Genomic DNA, 20,651 nt, shown 5'->3' with positions numbered 1-20,651 from the left:
AAGATAACACTGTTAGTGCTGGCTGTGTAAACATCTATTACTGTGCTGACATGGACATTTTCATAAGGAATTACAGCTCTGCCCAAAGCCTATCTACACTAATTAAACATTTGCATTTAGAAGAAATGAGTGAGTGTTTGCACAGGCACAATCTATTCTATTCACTGCACAGGTATGAGACTGTCATAACTTGCTGTTTGCCACTGCCATTCATTGTTTATTAAACTACCATAGGCTTATAAATGTTGACAAGTGTGCAGATGTAGTTCACATGCAAGTAAAATTTCCATCTCTGGCTTTTATGCATGAAACAAGACACCTTAACACAACTGGAGAATACTGGGCATATTTATTTTTGGCTCAATAGCTTTCATTCTTTTTTGCACTGTCCTCCACCAACAGCCATACTTTACATCTGACATCTTGTGAACTTACACAACAAGAACAGTACAGAGTTGCATGCATTTTTCCCCACATTTCTCAGAATCATTCATTGTTTTAAGGGTGTGAGTAAACTCCCCTTTTCATCCACTAAAGGCTTATGATACAGGACTCACCTGACAGACAGACTTTGGTGATAGGAGGCTGATTCACAGCAGGGGACCTCCTGCAACCATAGAGAAACAAGTCAGTAAGTATAAAAATCAGGTGCCCTGAACAAATGCTTGCATTATTGTTTTCATAGTGTGATTTGGTTTCAGCAGCAACCTCAAACACAAAACAGGTGCTCTCTTAATTCTCTGAACTGGTCAAAGATCAGATTTTCTACCATGTGACATTGTCAAGTATAATTCAGTTTTGGCTTACAGTGACCTCTCTCTGAGGTCATATTGACTGTGTCCACATCTGGCAAACCTGATGCAACTGCAGCAACTGACCCAATTCAGTAATCAGAGGGAGCTTTCATGCACTCACATGCGATGAGGTGACTCTTACACCAATAAATTTAATTAAATGTCACTGGTTTTAGATTTCAATGCTACTGCTGCAAACCTTTGTTAGCATTAGAACCAGACTCTCTATCCTTGGTTTAATGCGAGTGGTTCCTTCATGAGATCATTACATTAGAAATGTTTTTGGTGCTCTGGTGCCCTCAAGTGAGGCATTTTGGCACCTTGAACAGCAGAATCTCATACTAAAAAACTAAACAAACTAAAATTCGCATGCAGATTTTCTACAAAAAAAAAAAATTAAAAAATCATGTTGTGATTTCTAGCAGCACAAATGACAAAAAAGCACCCTGTATAGAAATCTTCATTGCATAGCCGAGACGTTTTGCAACATGCAGTCACTCTCACAAAATGCAAGTAGATACTCTGTAATATTGTTCACCTCATCACAGACACAGAATCGGCCATTAGGAAAAAGAAATTAACAGAAACAGAAGGGGAACAGCTCAGACTAAAGGTATCTGCAGCCCTTTCTAATGCAAAGGCCCCCCCTTCCAACCTCACCATCCAAGAAAGGAAGGCTGTGACATCTCTGAGCAAGGATCAAAACATCACTATCCTACCTGCTGACAAAGGAAGATGCACGGTAGTACTTAACACAGCGGACTACCAGAACAATCTCAACACACTACTAATGGACACAAACACATATGAGCCTCAGCCCTGATCTGCAAATTACTTAACCTCTGTCTAAACACCACCTATTTCCAGTACAATGGTGGATTCTACAGACAGAAGCATGGCTGTGCCATGGGTTCACCGGTATCCCCGATTGTGGCAAACATCTACATTGTCGAAGTGGAGAACAAAGCCCTCAACTCCTTCAGAGGAACAGCACCGAGCCACTGGTACAGATATGTGGACGACACCTGGGTCAAAATTAAAAGCCAGGAAGTGCAAGCCTTCACAGAAAACATCAACTCTGTGGACAGTAACATCAAGTTCACACGAGAAGATGTTCACAACAACAGTTTGGCCTTCCTGGACTGCGCTGTACACATTGAAGAGGACAGGAGCCTGCAGATTGGTGTTTACAGAAAACCCACACACACACAGACCAGTACCTACTCTTCGATTCACACCACCCACTGGAGCACAAGCTAGGGGTCATGAGAACACTGCACCACAGAGCGGAAAACATACCAACAAGCGCCCAAGCCAGAGAGAAGGAACAGAACCACCTGAAGGGGGCACTTACAGCCTGTGGATACCCTAAATGGACCTTTGTGAAGACAGCCACAAGATCCAAGAAGAACAAAACTACAGGGGAGGAGGAAAAGAAGGTCAAACGCAACAACATTGTGATTCCATTCGTGTCTGGAGTATCAGAGAAACTCAGGAGGATTTTCAACAAACACAACATCCCTGTGTTTTTTAAACCCAAGAACACACTAAGACAGATGCTGGTACACCCCAAAGACCGCACACCCAAACACAAGAAAAGCAATCTAGTGTATGCGGTCCAATGCAGTGAGGAATGCACAGACCTGTATATTGGGGAGACTAAACAACCACCACCCAAACGCATGGCTCAACACAGAAGGGCCAACTCCTCAGGTCAAGACTCTGCAGTCTACTTACATCTGAAGGACAGAGGACACTCGTTTGAGGACCACCAGGTGCACATTTTAGACAGAGAAGATGGATGGTTTGAAAGAGGTGTCAAGGAAGCCATCTACACCAGGGTCGAGAAGCCGTCATTGAACAGGGGAGGGGGTCTACGCCACCACTTATCCCCCACTTACAATGCTGTCCTTTCATCACTTCCCAGGAAACTCAACAAACATAACCTATTGGCCTCAGGTGAGGATGCCAACGATGGTTGTTCAGTCTTGGCCACGGGTAGTCCTAACGACCGTAGCGACTGTCGTTACAACAACCAGGAACACTAACGGACCAGCAGCATCGACGATCCTGGCAAACAACCCCACTGAGGTTAAATAGCTGAGTTTCCCTGCCAGTCAGTCAGAACTGAAGAAGTTCCTTGGATGAGGGACGAAACGTCTTCCAGTATCTTCAACCAAGTCCAGTTGCCCTTGACTTTAAGCTTCGTTGGATAACTATGACCTGGATGACTGAGAATCTTCACAGACATCAAGCAGATACTATAATAACAGAACTTACTTATTGGCTGCACATTGTACATTAGTCAAGGTGGTGAAATTGTTCCTAACAGTCCGAAGGCTTGCCAGAACCTTGAAAAACAAAATATGAAAAAGTGTGAGAAGAAGAAGCCAAAAGTGGCAAAGGTCTGGTTCAGAATGAGAATATACACAGTGATAATGTGGCAATTTCACACACATAATATCTATGGTATTGTGATAATGTGATGGCTACTCCAAAAATAGTTGTATGTCTGTATTTTAAACTTTTAAAATATATTATGTATTAATCATATTTTCATGGAAAATGCAGCTGATTATTCAGACAAAACAATTAGTCAATTAGGTGTGAATTCAATGCAGTCTTTGCAGCTGCCTCTCATTACTGAAGGGTGTTTGTCACTCCCACTCAAACCAGCACAAATCGATTCTTAACCTTTGCTGAATTAGATTAAATTCAGCACGATCAAAAACCTGAATTTTCTCTTAAATATGTTGTAACAAGGGAGGAAACTAGACTCGTGCATTCATTAGGTTCAAATCTAAAAGAGTGCAACCGCAGGACAACTATTTTTCTAAATTTCAAAAAGGGACAACACCACCACATGACGTTATGATTGTTTGGACCTAATTGCAACCATTAGAGAGCAGACCTTGACAGCACCAATTCAATTACAGATTTTACAACTGTTTTGGGGATGATGAATATTCCCAAATAGCCCTTGCTATGCCTACTAAAGGCCACCAGGTGGCAGACAGGATAATCATAAGTGAGTTACTTTCTAGATCCATGAAGTGCTGCACATCTAAAAGCCCCTTGGCAAACCACCATTAAGATGACTTTGATGTTCTTTGGATCAGATTTACTTGTAATCAGCTCTTACCTGAGCAAATGGAGTCACAATCAAGTCCTCACCATGCCTGAAATGGGATGTGAAAACTACTGAGCAAAGGCTGACAGTTACACAAACAAGTACACAGTTGAACATAGTGAATTCAATACAACAGTCTCTCTCAGTGATTATTTCAACTCACAGTTCTCCAACAATGGAAGAGTTTCGAGACAAGGACTTTGGTGATAGTTCGTAGTCGCTGTCGGAGCGGTACAGGAAGGACTCCCGGCGCTGGCCATGGCCCGCCAGGTTGGGATGGAGAACCAAACCTGAACCCGGGGATGCCTGCGGGTCTGAAGGACTGCAGCACAACGATGGGCCATTTTCCACTTCAAAGCTAAGGGAAGAGAGAGATGAACAACAGTAATCAGTTCAATAATAAAGGAGAGGAGATTCTGCAGCTGAAAAAGAAATGATGTTTTTGGTACTTCCTAGATAACCTTCAGGATCTGAGTTGTTCCTACACCAGCCCAAAAAAATTCTGAGATCCGTCCATTTCAAAGCATTGCCTTGATCATGTGTATGTCTGATCAATCATTGATTACATTATAAACACTGGCTATCAAATCATCATCATAATGTACATCAAGCACTTTCAATAAGCTGCCACTAAGTACTGGCTTGTGCAACATGTTTACAAATCCCATCCAGAAAAGAGATGGTTGCATAAAGCCTAAAATGATTACTCACGCACCCATCCATGGCCTAAAAACAAAATGACTGTGCTCATTAAATAAGTATGCATTGCTGGTCAGTTAGAGGAGGGTTTGTTTCACTGTAAACTGTTGCTGTGGTCTGTGTCTCACTGGAATACTGTCCATGTCAGCTCCACTCATTCATCCCTGCTATGGCGCAAAACAAGCAATGAGAAATTAGCTCCTTATGGTGCGATGTCAGAAATATTCTAATGTTCAATTATTAGCCTTGTTCATTTTTATGGTGACATATACGCTATACCATATCCAATGGCCTTTTGAACTTGTTGTGTCTGTATCTACCTGCTCAGGGAGTGTAGATAGGAAGTACAGCAGTTAAATCTGGAATAAGCATCTCCTCTCATTGCTTCAGATTTATGTTTTTGTACATGGTCTTTGACAAATGAATCCAATAAGAAAAAGACTGAAAACATAAACTAATGCAACATAAAAACAAAAACAACAAAAAAAAATGCAATTATAGAAAACAAAAACAACAGATAGTGGAAGATTTAATTGATAATTTCTTGATAAGTTCAATTATCAAAACGCTCAAAACAAAAGCAAACCAATAAGCAGCAGATTTGATACAAAGTGTACATGTTTTGTGTAAACATAATGCAAATATCTACAGTCCATTTACACAGCATGTTTGCTGATGCCATAGTGAAATCACCACAGATGCACAGACAGATCAGTTTGTCACCACAGAGTGGGTGCAGGTGGAGAGGACAAGCTATTGTGTGACCACATGATTAGGTCAGATGGACCGCAGTTTTGAAGGAAAGGTCAAAGTATCAATGCTCCACAGGAACAACAGATGCCGCAAATCATGAATAATAAAAAATAACGCTCACTAAATGCAGAGTTCAACTTGGATAATATGCACACAAGTCAAGTCTGTGTAATTGACATATAAGACACCTTTAAATCACATTAACATTTTATTTTTTAGTCCAATTTGAGAAAGAAAAAAAAACCACCACTTATAGCTTTCACAGACATACTCAGTACTCAACCAGCTCCTCTAAAATCTATCTTATAATGGACTGACTGCCCCAAAGGTCAGTTCACTATTTGCCCTACATTTACCCCACTACCCCCGCCTTTGTAATTTCTGCAACATGTGGGATTAACCAGGCACATATCCCACTGAGGCACTCTCAGTCCCACACCTCTGCCAGAGAAACTCAGATTAATGTGAAATGTGCAGTCTGTGATTACACACATGCAGAACGATAAACGTCATCTGTGTTGCGCTTTGCGTCAGCCAAATCCCAACTTCACAACATTAACAACGCGCTTTACCTACAGCAATCTAATCTCTTAATCTGACACAGGCAGGAAACCACAGTATGTCAACACGTTATGTCTGCGGATCCTGAGATACTGTAAAGTTTGCAGCAACGGTCTGTAGTAATGAATCTTAATAAAACTCACGTTTTTTCTATGTTTTTTACTAGCCTTTTTTTCCCTTTTGGCAATGTACTGTAGAGTTCACGTTGCAATCTACCAATGATGCAATCATTCTAAAACATCTAGACACATGTAGAGAGAAAATAAAGAGAGGCTCAAAATACTCAAAGAGACAGTCTATAGAGGTAAATAACATTTTGTTAAAGAAAGAAATATTTCAAAGAAAAGTGTTAAAGAATCACCTGGGGCAAGAGAGGTGCTCTCTATTGACCACTTCCTCGCTGAAGTCAAAGTGCCCAACTCGGCACCTAGGAGACCTCCGTGGCATTCTTCTCTCCCTTCCACCACCTCCCTCCTCATCGGGCAACAAAAAGCACTGATATTCTGGCTGCTCACTCATACATCCATACACACACACACACACACACACACACACACACACACTCTGACAGATCCCCCTTTCTGTGCAGTAACAGGCCACGTGCTGGAATAATGTAGGCTTGGCAGACGCTAACAGGCAGATCTGGGCTGGAACACAGGGAATGGACTCGCAGTCGCTCTGTTTATCTGACCGCCTGTCCTTTTCCCCCTCAATATTAAAGTACTGCAGATTAGTCAGTCATCATCCCGCCCCGCCCTTCAACTCGGCCACCTATGATGAAAGCATATGCACTAGAGTTTACAGTCAAATGGGAGGCATTAAAGTGGAAAATCCAGATTTTTATTTATTTGCCAACTTAGAAACTCACACTAATGCACATATGGTGTAAAGTAAATATTTCCCAGGTGGGGAAAAATCACCTGTGTTGGAACAATGGAGAGCCCTTTTCATCTTGCCTATGGCTTTCAGACCACATCTACTTGAAATCACAATGACCGCAGTATTGGAAAATTTCAGTTCACTCCTGATGTTAAAAAATAGAAGGCAGGAGTGAGATGGTCAGAGGGGGAACTGTAAGTAGGGTAGAGGTGTCTGGGACAAGGTTCCCAAGATATTGTAGCGATATTACAGTCACACTGTCAAACATGTGAAGTCATCTAGTTTAAGGGTAGAACAGCCTGGCCGTATACATTTCAGACAGGACTGTAATTTCCTGTCTGACTGCTATCCATACAAAATGAACTAAATATGATCTAAAATAGCATTAATGTACTAGCTCTGGAAGAGGACAGTGTATTATTAGAAAAAAATCTATGTACATTTAACACTATGACAATGGTTATATATTTTACGTCAGCATCAGTAGAGTGGATTCAGCACTTGATGTACCAGAATAGGCTGAAAGCAAACCTGATAGTCTGAGTGGGTGAGAAGAACCAGAGCCTCCCATTATCATCTGAGTGGAAACAGAGGGAAAAAGAAACAGGCTGGCTTCCTTAACCAAGACCTCTGCTATATAAATACATATTTCTAAAAACATCGACTCCAACTGCACCGGATCCAGAAAATACAACAACTGCTACTCAACTAAACAATCGTGAGCACTGATGATGAGCATTTATTCATGCAGGGGTCAAGACATTTCTCTTTCAAGAAGAAAAACACTTGGCGCTCAGCTCTGCTCAGTTTGTACTTTTCTATGTTTCAACAATCTAAATATTTTAAGATGGTAGAACGCATCGTCTTTTGCACATTTCAACACATCAAGAAAAGTAGCAGTGTAATATTGCATGTAAGGAGGTTGCTTGCCATGTGCCTACAAAGCAACACAGGATCTGGAAAAGATTTATTCAAACTTTGTCAACATTCCAAAACAGCTGTAATTCTCTTACTGCTACATCTGTGTACTCTGTACGTAAGGCATAGAAAAAAAGATCCTTCCTCTGTTGCTTTTCCTGAGGTTTGTCACATTTTTCCCCCTTTCATTTTCAAGTTCATTATCCAAATGGAGGGTCTACAGAGCATGCCTCCATATTGCACAGACTGTAAAGCCCTCTGAGACAAACGGGATTTTCGCTCTATAAATAAATAAGCCGCACAGTTTCCTGATACAAAAAGGTATCATTGCCACATGCTTCATATGTTTTGGGCAGTGTCTGTTTGCAATGTTTTTACATACCAGGGAATCTCTGATAAATGACTCTCCTAGACGAAGGGACATTTTTGGCAACTTGAAATAAACTCCTGCTAATTAAGGGTCCGTGAGAGTTACTAAATAAATCCCAAATAACCACACACCTGCTGCTGCTCTTTTAGGACACAGTAAATAAATAGAGTTGGCAAATACAGACAAACAGAGTGAAGAAACAGCTCTCTCCCTCTCTCTCTCCACACGTGTCTCCCTCTTGCACAGACACCCCAACCAAATTCTTACCAGGTGTTTGCCACAGTGAAGCGCCTGTATCGACGGAGATGCTTGCTTATCACCTGCTTGCGAAAGCATCTCTGTGAGCTGTGTGGTGACAGTTTCTGGCCAGGATTAACAGCAACAACACTGTGCGAGTCTGCCCAGTCCGACCTGAGCTCCTTGCTGTCTCCACTGGCTTCCATTAGTGCATCTGCTTCACAACGTCCTTACCAAGAAACTGTTAATCTATGAAAACTATCAGAGCCTTTTCTCACTTGTTTTATGTTTAAGAATAGTTACTGTATTGAAGGTCCCATAAAGACACATTGAAGACAAGATCTCTCCTGAGATCAAATTCATAATACTGCTCTCACAAATATTCACTCATATACTACTAAGAATGGGATTCATTTGATTGGTAGATATTTTGCAGACACCTCCCTCCCCTGCAATATTTACAATGCAAATCAAAATCTAAAACATCAGCAAGCTGATTGGTTAATCACTAAAAGCTGGAAAATAACAGTAAACGTTGTGGAGCCTCCACAGTGACATGCAATAAACAAAGCAAAAGTTTTCCAGCTTCTGACCTTTAATCCAGATGAACGCAACCCGTGCTTTCAAAAAGCAGTAGAGCAGAGTATAAGTGTTACAGAGATAAAAGCAACTGATAAAAGAGTCAATGGACAATTCATCTCTAGAGAAAGCCTGTAATCATCTGCAGTCTAGTGAGGTGAGTCATAGTGGTTCAAAGAAAAATATGTACTATATTTGGCAAATTGCCACTCAATGATGTAAAGTTGTAGCCATCTTAAAAGCTCCATTACATACATTTTGCCTGCTTTAATGCTACAATGGAACAGCAGCCTACTGTGTTCTGCCCCAGAAGCAGACAACAATAACAGCGTATTAAATAAAACGACTGCCAAATTATTTTGTATCATATGATGCCTTAGAAAATCTGTATTCTACTTCGGGGCACAGGCTCACAGTTGTTACTGAAAGAAAAACTAAGACGAAAACAAGGTGTTGAAAAGACACGCCAAAATTAGATGCAGAGTAGAGTAGATGCAGCCTCCCAAAGCTAAATTCTGCCCTTACAAAAATTAAAACAAAATAAGAATTAAATGTAGTTCTCAAAAACTATGAAGAACAAATTTCCCTTAAGTATTATAATCCTCCTCAGACAGAAGGGATATCTTACAATGTCAGATCACAATGGCTGTCCTTTGTTGTCTGGAGCCTTACCTGTCAGGGTCAGCCTGTGTGATGTCGATGCGGGGCAGAGAGGCAATAGGCAGACTTGTGGGTCTGATCTGGGTCACTGGATCTTCTTCAGGCGATAGCGACCAGCCCCTGTCCCGGTCCTTTTCCGCCTGTCGCCATGACAACGGAGGCAGCTGCAGGTTGCCAGAAAACCGCCTGTGGACTCTGCACACCTCTACCCCGAGGGTGCTGCCTGTGGAAAATTGTCCCACAGGAGGCTCCTTATTCTCCTGAAAAGAATGAGAATGAATCATTGGGTTAGATTTCCACGAAATTGGCTCATAATATTCCCTATGGACAGGCTTTGTGATGAAAAAACAGGAAGAACATGAGGGTGAAATGTTACCAGGTCAGTGTCTTCTTGAAATATAAAAAGGGTGAATTAAATGTTATTGTGTACAGATGCACAAAAACAACAAGATTAAATAGAAATAATGATTCTTATAAAGTAAATCATAGTTATCCAAAACAATAAAAACCAAAAGAGCCACGGTTAAAACAATGAAAAGTAAATTAATAAAAAGAACAACAAGAATATAGTAATGCATAATAGAAAGGCTTTGGGTAAAAAAAAAGAAAAAAAAAAAGACAGAAATAAAAACAAAAGTGATTTAAGAGCCAGAATGAGCACACATAAACATGACTGTTCTCCAACGACTCAAAGAAGTACAAATGTTTAAACACTAACTAAACACGCATCTACCCTGCACAAATCCCTGATTTAACAAAGTGGCACAGTATATTGGCTACATTTATGTTTTTCTACCACACAGAGAAAAATTAAGCATTTGATCAAAGCTTATTTCAAGCCCTTGACACCTGAGCTGCCAATTGCCATTTTTATTAAGCTGTGGTGAATATAAATTCTGTGAATGGTTTAGTCTGAAGGTTCGGGTAAGGAGCCCTGGGTGCTTGACTGTAATGACGGGTGGTAAACAAGCCAGGGCACTGAGGAAGCAGAGGCAGGCTTCCAGAGCTCATTCTGCATACATCACCTTCCACTTTATTTTCACAGCATGCAAGTGTAAATGAAACACGCAGATAGGCTTCAAATGAACAAGGGAGATAAGGAGGCACGATGATGCCGACAATGGCGACAGGGGAAAACGGAGGATAGAGGAATTCCTAGAACGTGGCATGGCAAACAAGAAAACATTTGTCTATTTTGTGTAAATGGAAGAGGAGATTAGACAGTGTGAAAGTCAGTGTGAGAAGGAGAAGGAGTGAAGCCACAGTCTGACCTCACTATCATCAGGACTGTCAGGACACCAAACGAGACCAAATCTGTACATGATTGGCAACTAATTCTTTCCTGATTGACTGTATTTACTTACGATGTAATAGTAGGGCCACTGTATGTTTTTATTTTTTTTTATTACAGAGCCATATAGAGGGTAATGTTTTGATAAAACACTAGATTAATGTCATACATTTTTTCATTTGTAAAAACAAAAAGGTGTTTTCTGAGTTTTTTTTTTTGTCATAATAAAGAGTCAGTGCTTTGAACAGAAGGACGTATCTCATAATATTGGTTGGTGAAAGCACCATATATGTGACAGCACATCTGCATACCCTGCTTTTAGGGTAGATTACAGAGCCTTTAATAACACAAGCAAGTCTGAAAAAATTTTTTTTAATGATTTTATAATCTGAGATTATCAAAGTAGTTTCTTGGAAATTTGGGATTCCCCCCCACTACTCACATTTTCTACTTTAATCTCAGAATATCAACTTTTTTCCTTCATAAATTTACAACTTTAAATTCAAGTTTTTTCTCTGAATATTACCACCCTCCCCTGGCTAAATGCAGTTACTGGTTGCTAAAAAGGTACTATAGCTGACCAACACTGATCAATATTTTTAAGTAGTATTGAAGTGAGACATTTTACAGTAAAAAAAACTCAACTCATCAGTGCTCTCTAGTGGGCAAACTATGTAATGTGACACTGTTTCTAAATTACCTCAGACCTAGCTTTGGCATAACTTACTTATCTGCCAACATATACACTAGTACTGAAAAATCTGTAACTGGCGAATATCAGCTGATATATTGGTCATGGCTGATTTACTGTTCTAGCTATATTACTTCAGGTACTAAGGCCAATAATTATTTTCATTAAAGATTAATCTACTAATAAATTTCTCAATGAATCGATTAATCTAAATGTCAGAAAATTGTGAAAAATGCCCTAGAGTTAAGAATTCCGTTGCAAGCAACTGCTTCACTGTATTTGTTGTCCATATGACAATAAAGAAACTAAAAAGGTGACTTCTTCAAATCTAATCTAGTCTTGTATTATCTGACCAACTGTCCAAAACCAAGAGAAGACTTTTAAAAAAAACAGCAAATCATTACATTTGACAAGCTGAACCTGTGAATTTAATTTAATAATTATATTACAAAATTTAATTTAATTATTAAATTAAAGAGAGGAGAGAGGCTCCCATTAAAATCTCTTCTTTATGGAAGAAAATTACAACGTTTTCGAGTCCAAATTGGCTTCTTATCACAGACAGAGAGATTCTCTGAAATGACAGTGTTGCGAGTGCTGTGAGAGATGAAAGGTCAAAAGGAAAAATTATCATTAAAATTAATGCGTTAGTCTAGCGAGATGGAGTGGTGTCACATGAGGGAGAGAGCTGACAGCGATCTGAGAAATAACGGAAGAGAAGACGACAGAAAGAGGCAGTCGCCCCACTTCCTCTTTCCAGTGAAAGTGAAAAACCGTAATGGCAGGGACAAGCCAGTTGGGAAGCAAAAAAGAAACATGAATGAGAGTAAACTGCAAAACAAAGGGATGTGACCAGGTAGACAAGAGGAGACCGTTAGAAACCAGAGACGGGGGTCTGGCTTCCTTTCTGATAGTCTGTAAACACAGCTCTGCTGACTCCCCCGCTTCTTCTAGGAAATGCAATTTATCTGATTTATTGTGCCTGTCTCTTAAAGACACATTCTTGCTGTCCAAGGGAAAGGGGGTGAAAATTAAATCGTGCAGAAAATGAATCTGTTCAGATGACTGTGTTTGACAAGAGTGATAGTGTAAGTGGAAACAGACCCAGCTCAAAGGTTATAAGGACAGACCTAAATAGTCTCTTGCCAATATGTCATAGTACCATTGCTGTTTCACTGCCAAATTATTCATTATGTATTGATTGCATTGCTGATATCTGGACATGTGATTCTAGTTTTTTATTGATCCCATGTCCGTTGTCTGAATATTATTTGGAAGAGGAAATACTGTTAATTATATTTGGGCGTACTCCTGTACATAAGCCAGGTATAAGATAAGCATGATGATATTTTTAGAATTCAACACATTCAACACAGCATTTAGAAACTTGACTTTATCATATGTGCCGGCCATAAAAGGACAGGAACTGAGATGAAAGGCAAAACAATAAGTCTGAAATGGAGGTAGTGTAGCTCCAGTGTCAAACAGAGGCAGAGTGGGTGTTTTCTCGATGAAGATGAAAGCTCTTTCTTGGCCACAGAGCCTAAACAACTACAGTGTTCTCTGGGATACTTCCAAAAATCCTTTTTGAAGAAGGTGATACAAAGGGGACAGTGTTAGGAGTGAAGCTCCAAAAGCATGGTTCAATGTAGAGCCTAAATTATTGAATCTAGGAGCTAAAGGAAAAAAAAGAAAAAAAAGAAAAAAAGTCAGCTTTATTGATTAAGGAGGTGTAGAATCTGAATGAAAGGTGGGAGATGGACACACAAGGGTGTTGAGTGGTGTAGAATGTTAGGGATAGACGACTAGCTTAAAAAATTAGCTTATAAAACCATGATAAAATACATAATAGTTACACATAGTTTAATTTAACTACTATACTGATATTAGCATCTTGTCATATGTCAAGCAACTGCTGTCTTCTTTGATATGATTTCTTTTTTTGGAGTCTTTGATACCTTTTACTGAAATACGTTATTAATAATTTATTAATGTGATTCAGTTTACCTTGAATGCCTGTTTCCATCGGGATAAAAAATTGATGAACTGTGCAAACACCAAGGTCAATGACATGAAATAAGAGCAGGACTCGTTCTTTCTATCCCGAACAAAGTCTTATACGTTGTATTTTTTATGAAATATGTTAGAATGTTGTCGATAAACCAAAATCAATATAGACGCTGACATAAAAGGTACTCGTGTCTCATATGGATCTTTGGCTTTGAGAAATGCTACAGGAACTACTGAGTAGCATGACAGCTGTTGAAAGTAGTATTATTATCTATTACAGTATGCGGAAAAACAGAAACATTAAAGAAGCCTTCACAAATATTCCTGTCACTAGAGTGCAATGAGCATTTTAGGTGCCAAGAATTGAGGATTTTCAAAAATGAGAGGCGAACTATTGAAAATGTGACTGCTTTTACCAAAATCACTGCTGGCCACAAAGTAAAAATCACCATTACTTATTCCTGACATTACTGATCATAGACCGGATTAAATTATGTATATCCTCTATAAAAGACATGAACGAAGAAAGTAAGTTTTTGCATTACCAAAACTAGCCAGTTATGAATTCTAGGAGGGTTAGAGGGTGATGGAGGCACAGCAGGAAACCTTTCATCATCCAGGATGTAGCTTGCCCTCTGAGCTCCTCTTGGACAAAGTCAAAGTAAATGATCTGGCCTGCCTGCCCAGTCATAAACACCGGTGGCGTGGAAGAGAAACAGATGGGCCTCTCTGTCAGATCTGTCCTTCCTCCTCTCATCCATGTTTCCATCCAGTCAATGCCCCAAATGTCTCCTGGTGTGAACTGTCTTTTAACACCTTTCCTCCTCTTCTCCTCTTCTAAACTCTGCATCATTCCTCAACTCTGTCTCCATCAACTCCCCCCCCCCCCCCCCCCCCACACACACACACACACACACACACACACCATGCTGTCTCCAATCTCTGTTCCAACACACACCACCTCACTCTCTGCAGCATGTCCTGCCGGATAGCGGTCTGTTCTGTACAGTAGAGTCATCTGTTTATGAGTCACCGACCACCACACAAACATAATGCACCTTGCTGCCTCAGTGTATTCCCGCTAGAGCTCACTGTATCTTTGTTCGGAGGGAAACAGTGGAAAGGCAAATTTACAGTAACTGTGCAAACTGCAGAATTGGGCTGTAAACTTTAGAGGTGAGATGCAGAATTTCAGATAAAAAGAAATCATGAGCGTGTAATGAATGGATAGATGGATTCATGGTTGCACAGATGGATGGTTGGAAAAAATCAATACTTACATCGCCTGGTGTAACCCCCTGTGCACTACTGCTTTTCTTCATCCTGAGGGATATTCAGCCAGATTCTTTCTCCCTCCCTCTCTCTCCGCCTCTGATCCGCTCTCTGAAAGCACAGCCCTTTCCTGCTTCTCCTGCTCTGGGCAGCCTCACCAGTACGCCTGCACATGGGAAAGAGAGAGTAGGTTATTCTGCCTCCCTCACAGTCATCATCATCATCATCATCATCATCATGTCTGCAATTGTTGCCAGATTTAGGTTATTGTTCTGACTTGGTTCTACAGTCCTGTGAGCAGTCATTTGACAACTCTATACAGTGTTGCATTACACAATGTAATACAAAACCTAAACAAAAAAATATTGTAAACAGACTGATGAATTACCTATCCCAGCAGTTACACATGAATACAAGTAGACATGCACAGTGTTGTGAAATTAATGGAACCTTGAAGGTACCAATAACATAGGTATAAATTAAAACTCTATGGATTGGAACTTTTTCAGTACTAGTTCCAATAACATGTGTAATATTCAATATCAGTACCAAAACAGTATTTTTTTGATAGCTTACTTTTTAACATTTTAGGTCTAGGGATTCCAATATCAGATTGCCATTAACTATTGTACAGATATTTATGGACCCCAAAAATGAAAAATGGTGATCCCCTTTTCCTATAGTGCCACCATGAGGTTGACATTTCTAGTTTTAAGTGAATTTTGACTTTTTGATGGATTGCTACAAAACCTGACAGACATTCACGTCCCACAGAATTAAGGGATCACCAAAGTTATTGCAGTTAACTTTTCCTCTTGTGCCATCATCAGGTCAAAGTTTCAATTCCTCCAATGCTTTGGTTTGTGACCAAACACCTCCAAAACTAATGGCATTGAATCAATGTTTTATTTCGGTTTACATTATAATGTACAAAGAATGACAACTTGCGTGAATACACAATTTACAAAACTCATACACATGTTTACACCAATCCATCCAAAAATAAACTGAAAAAGGAATAGGCTGAAGCCCAAGGCTTATATTTGCCTATCTGCCATCAGCCTCATCTGTGCCTTTTGTTTAGCGTTAGTAGTAAATGTTAGCATGCTAACATGCTAAAGATTGTGAACATGGTAAACCTTAGATCTATTAAACATCACCATGATAGCATTGACGTTGTGAGCATGTTAGCATGCTGACGTTAGCATTTAGCTTAAAGCATTGCTGCACATAGAGTCTTAGCCTTTGTCTTGTTTTTTGCTAAACTTTTTCCATTCAACAAAAATGCCAAACTTCTTAAATGTTGTCTAAATAAAAGCAGCCATTCAAAAACTTTGGAAACATTTAGATTTGAATCTACAACTTAGAGTAGGTAAATAAATCTTACACATCCGACCAGACATTTAATGCCAGGTTTCAGTTCTTAATACTTTGTGCTAAATAGTTTGGTTGGTACTTGATTGGTTATGTTTAAATTTACGTGTTTCTAGTAAATGTGTAAAAACAAAGACAATCCTCTTTAACCATGGTATGTATTACTGCATAAAATACACTCTGAGTATGATTCTGTGAATAAAAGGTTGTATGATACAGTGAGTCGTGTATCTGCCTGGACGTCTAGTCCCGTCTATCAGCCTGTTCTGAATGCAGTGACTCAGTAGTCATTCAGTAATAGAATGACCACAACAGGGGGGAAAATACCAACAAGCAGACATGAGTGACTAATCTATGTGACAGAAATTTATTGACATTTTCCATGTCACTATTGACTGCTGGTGAGGGAGGTTGTTGCTCCTTTCCAACTGCTGCCATGTCAAGTGGCATGAAGAGAATAGCTCAGTGGAACAAACAATCCAGTCTTGTTTGTAGCTTTCTAAAATGATATGAGAGGTAAGAAAAAAGCAGATCACACAGGGATTTATTATTTTGAGCATCTGTAAGATAACTCCTCAGCTGCTGGTTCAAATCTCAGCAGGAGGGGAAAGTTGGGGTTGCATGGATGTGTCCGTATAAATATAGGTTTCACAAGAACACTGTTCAAATTCTTCACAATTCATGAGGCAGAGGTTACAAGTAGAGCCCGACCGATATGAGCTAGTCGCAGAAAAATTGGTATCTGTGTTTTTAAACGACAAGCCAATAATCGACAATTAAACAAGAGACAGAAGATGGATCCTTCAATTATGTGTTGTCGTTGCATAGTTTGTCCACTATGAGGGCACTCTGCAACTCCCCAGCTGTACTTTTATTCAAAGTACTATTTATAACAATAAAAAAAGTTTATTTTTTAACTGCATTATGTCATGTTATCTTGGTGAGGTCTCATAGCTACATATAACAAATGTTAGGGATAATCTTTGTTTATGTTAAGTGTTTCTAAGACCACTTATATTGAATTCAGGCAAGATATACTGTTTAACTTTTTGTTTCTGTGCCTCAGAAGTCAGTTTTTGAAAGGTTGTGGTATCTCCGGGGATTTCAATAGTAGGATGAAAACATCACAGTTCCCAACAACAGAAGCCTGGATGGTGTAATGTTGGACAGAAACAGATCTGGGACTTGTACGCACAAAGTCTTTGACAAATTTATATTTGCGTCTCCCTATCAGCATAGAGCGCGCGCACACACACACACACACACACACACAAATGAAATAGATAAATTAAAACACTGTACCCATTAAAGTTCCTCGTTGTTTTTGCATATTTTTGCTCAATGACTTAGTTACAGCTAGATATTTTGTAGGGGTGCAACTAATTATTTTCATTTACCTTTCATCTGTTGACTCGATTAATCAATTGCTGTTCCTTAAAAAAATGTTTTTTTAAAATGTCCAAATGAACAAGGTGACATCATCAAGTTGCTTGTTCAGCCTTATCAACAGTAAATATTAAATTTGTATTAATGTAAAAACAGAGAAATGGTGAAAATCCTTGTGTTGGAGTTAGTTGGAACAAGTAAATGTTTGGCCTTTTAGCTTTATTAACAAAATAGGCTAAACGATTCATCATTCATCAGTTGTCAGATAGTCTTCTGTCAATTGACTAATCAATTCATCAAATGATTTCAGCGCTACCATTTTGTCAATCTCAACATTTGAGGAATACTGTCAGGCTATATAGTCCTAATACTAATGTTGCACGGCGCTTAATGATTGCTTGCTTTTCATTATGATCTTTTGCCAGTGTTTTGGCTCTTTTTGAATAATTTTCAGTGTTTACATAGTACATTTCAAACACAACGTCTGGAATATCTTTTATAGGGACGACTGACTGCACTTGGTTAAGCACTTTGCAGGGGCACATCAGTGATCAGTTTTGAGGCTAACTATCTACAGGAAACCTATTACGGAATAATGTACCTAGAAAAAAAATTAATCTTCCAAGTTAGGCTTATAAAAGAAAGTAAATAAAATGTTTGTGATAAAAATCATTTCAAGAAAGGCCTTTACCTTCAGCACTTCAGTGAAAAGGTCAGGACTCTGTAAATACATCAAGGAAAAGAATTAGCCTGAGACTCTGAAGAGCAATAAACCTAAAGCCCAAGAGACCACTCAAAACAAAAGGAGATCACTGGATGAAAGACACTGGATTGAAATTTCACTGCCGTTTCCACATTTTAGACGAACAAGCTTCAAGTAACCTTTTATCTCTGTAACCCCAGCAATAGTTCATCCCCATGGTGGCTGCCTGTACCTCTACAAATAATTGGTTATTGATGTGAAGCAGGCAACAGAATGCACGGTCATGAGGCAGCACTCGAGAGGCTGATTGTAAGGATTTGGCTTGGATTTTGAAGAGAACACCGGGGATCATGTGGTCGGCATATGTCATCACCAGAACAAAACAAACTAAAGCAGACTGCTTGTGCTTAATTTACAACTCAAGGACTTTGCAAAGGCCACGGACAGACTTCGCAAAGGATATTGTTTAAAAAGTTTTATGCATTAAGTATGTATAAGTACAGTATGTTGACCTTGGACACACTTGAGGAGAAAGTCTCCTTATCTTTACCAAGACCACCAGATACATAGCATAGTGCTGGAACAATAATGTACTATGATCATGTATTAGTGGACTGAAAGAAAATTGACAGCAATTGATTCATCATTTAAATAATTTATTAAGCATAAATACCGACCATTAACTGGTTCCAACTTCTAGAGTATAAGTATTTTACATTTTATAACACTGCAAATTGTGTATTTTGGGCTTTGGACTGTTGGCCTGACAAAACAAGCCATTTATAAAAGGACACCTCCTTGGGCTCTGGGAAATTGTTAGTTATTCCACCTCTTTTTCGGTCATTTTATAGACCAAATAATTAACTGATCAAGTTAATTCAAAACATAACGGCGAATTGATAAATAATCAAAATGTTTGATCATGTTGAATTATGTGCAATATAATCTCTGATGTAACTGTGACTGATGTAATCATGTTAGATTCCCTTACATTTCATCATGCTCAATCCTGTACAATGTAACCTTTGACTAAATCAATCTTGCCCTCATTACCTAAACCAAGACCATGTTGCCCACCTGGATGTCACCACAAGATCCTGACCTTTGACTTAGAGGGAGGGAGGACGGTGCCAAGATATCAAGAGAAAGCGTCCCGTTGCATATTACAAACTAACATTGTCTTGTGTGCCATGAGCATTAAGGTGTGACAATACAATAAGAGGTTTTTTGCTCCTTAACCATTGGATTTCAGAAATGCCATGACAGTTTAGTGGTTTTGTGTGTAGTGTGGTTTCCCACTGGTGCTATTGTTTCCCGTCACTGCAAAGTCAGGTACATTAAGTGAGCTGAAAGCTTGAATTAGAGTATGAATTTGCTTGACTAGTGTGTGATAGACTAGTAACCTGTTCAGATCCTGTATGCTGGTAGAATCATCATACACCCCACTGGCCCTGAACAAAAATAAATAGGTATAGAGAATGGATGGATAAATGGATATTGAGGGTTATCGGTTATATATGGCACTCATTCACTATCATCCAGCACGACTAATGCCCTGCCTCCATGTACAACGCTATGGTGAGAACTAATGTTTGCACTTTTCTCACATTCGTTACGTCAAAGGTTAGCAAGGCTTGAGAAGTGAGAAAATGTTCCCATCTGACCAGTCAGTCTATGTCATACAGCGTCCCTGCACAATGGAGAGCTGTGGAGTGAGTCAGAAGCCGTCACATTTAAAATCGCTGGACACCCACACAAAGGTGGCTTTTGTGGTGCCAAAACAAAAGGAGGCTCAAGAAATCATGTGTGGAACTGCGTTAATAATTACATTAAATTGCTCTGAACAATGAGGGCTTTCTAAGCCATCTGTGTGCTACAACAATGATGAATTAACTTTACACTGGTCACTCATTAACAACCAGAGAAGTCAGATTTACTGGTAAATGAAGGAAACATTCAGAAAATAAATCAAAAGAACATACTATGCACTGTTAAGTAAAATGACTTACCTTACCTAGCTTTGATCCATTCAGTGGAAAATTAATCTGTGTTCTATGTAAATATTTATATAAATACTCACTCATCAAACTGTAAAATGGAGAAGTAAACTGCACTGGTCACAAGACACAGCAGCTGTTGATAGAACTGCAGCAGGTCCGGTTTGTCTCGGTTGGGCCCGCCCACATTTATTCAATCTGAACACCACCACACCCACTTTATTCACACCAAAGGGAACTGCAGTTTGAGCACATAACATGTCCCCTGATGGCATAACTCACCCATACCAGTTTAAAAATTGCTTTCTAGTCACTGATGCTCAGTGTCCACAGATACATGGTCTGTC

General features: G+C 39.5%; 1 protein-coding gene across 1 annotated transcript; it reads right to left on the bottom strand.

Moving 5' to 3' along the window:
* Nucleotides 1-557: 557 nt before the first annotated feature.
* On the bottom strand, nt 558-20,416 carry LOC119902388 (cAMP-specific 3',5'-cyclic phosphodiesterase 4B-like; the record flags this gene model as incomplete). The annotated part of the gene is given in 7 exon segments (XM_038718539.1): nt 558-607; nt 3,075-3,145; nt 3,937-3,973; nt 4,088-4,282; nt 9,593-9,840; nt 14,853-15,010; nt 20,322-20,416. Coding segments are annotated over 6 exon segments (643 nt in total), but the record flags the coding sequence as incomplete, so codon positions are not given.
* Between the last annotated feature and the right edge of the window lie 235 nt (nt 20,417-20,651).

This window comes from Micropterus salmoides, unplaced genomic scaffold (genome assembly GCF_014851395.1).
Source record: "Micropterus salmoides isolate LMB-PRFRI ecotype aquatic unplaced genomic scaffold, ASM1485139v1 Ms_hic_scaffold_14, whole genome shotgun sequence".
Taxonomy (NCBI): domain Eukaryota; kingdom Metazoa; phylum Chordata; class Actinopteri; order Centrarchiformes; family Centrarchidae; genus Micropterus; species Micropterus salmoides.
This window is presented reverse-complemented; position numbering and strand designations above follow the sequence as displayed.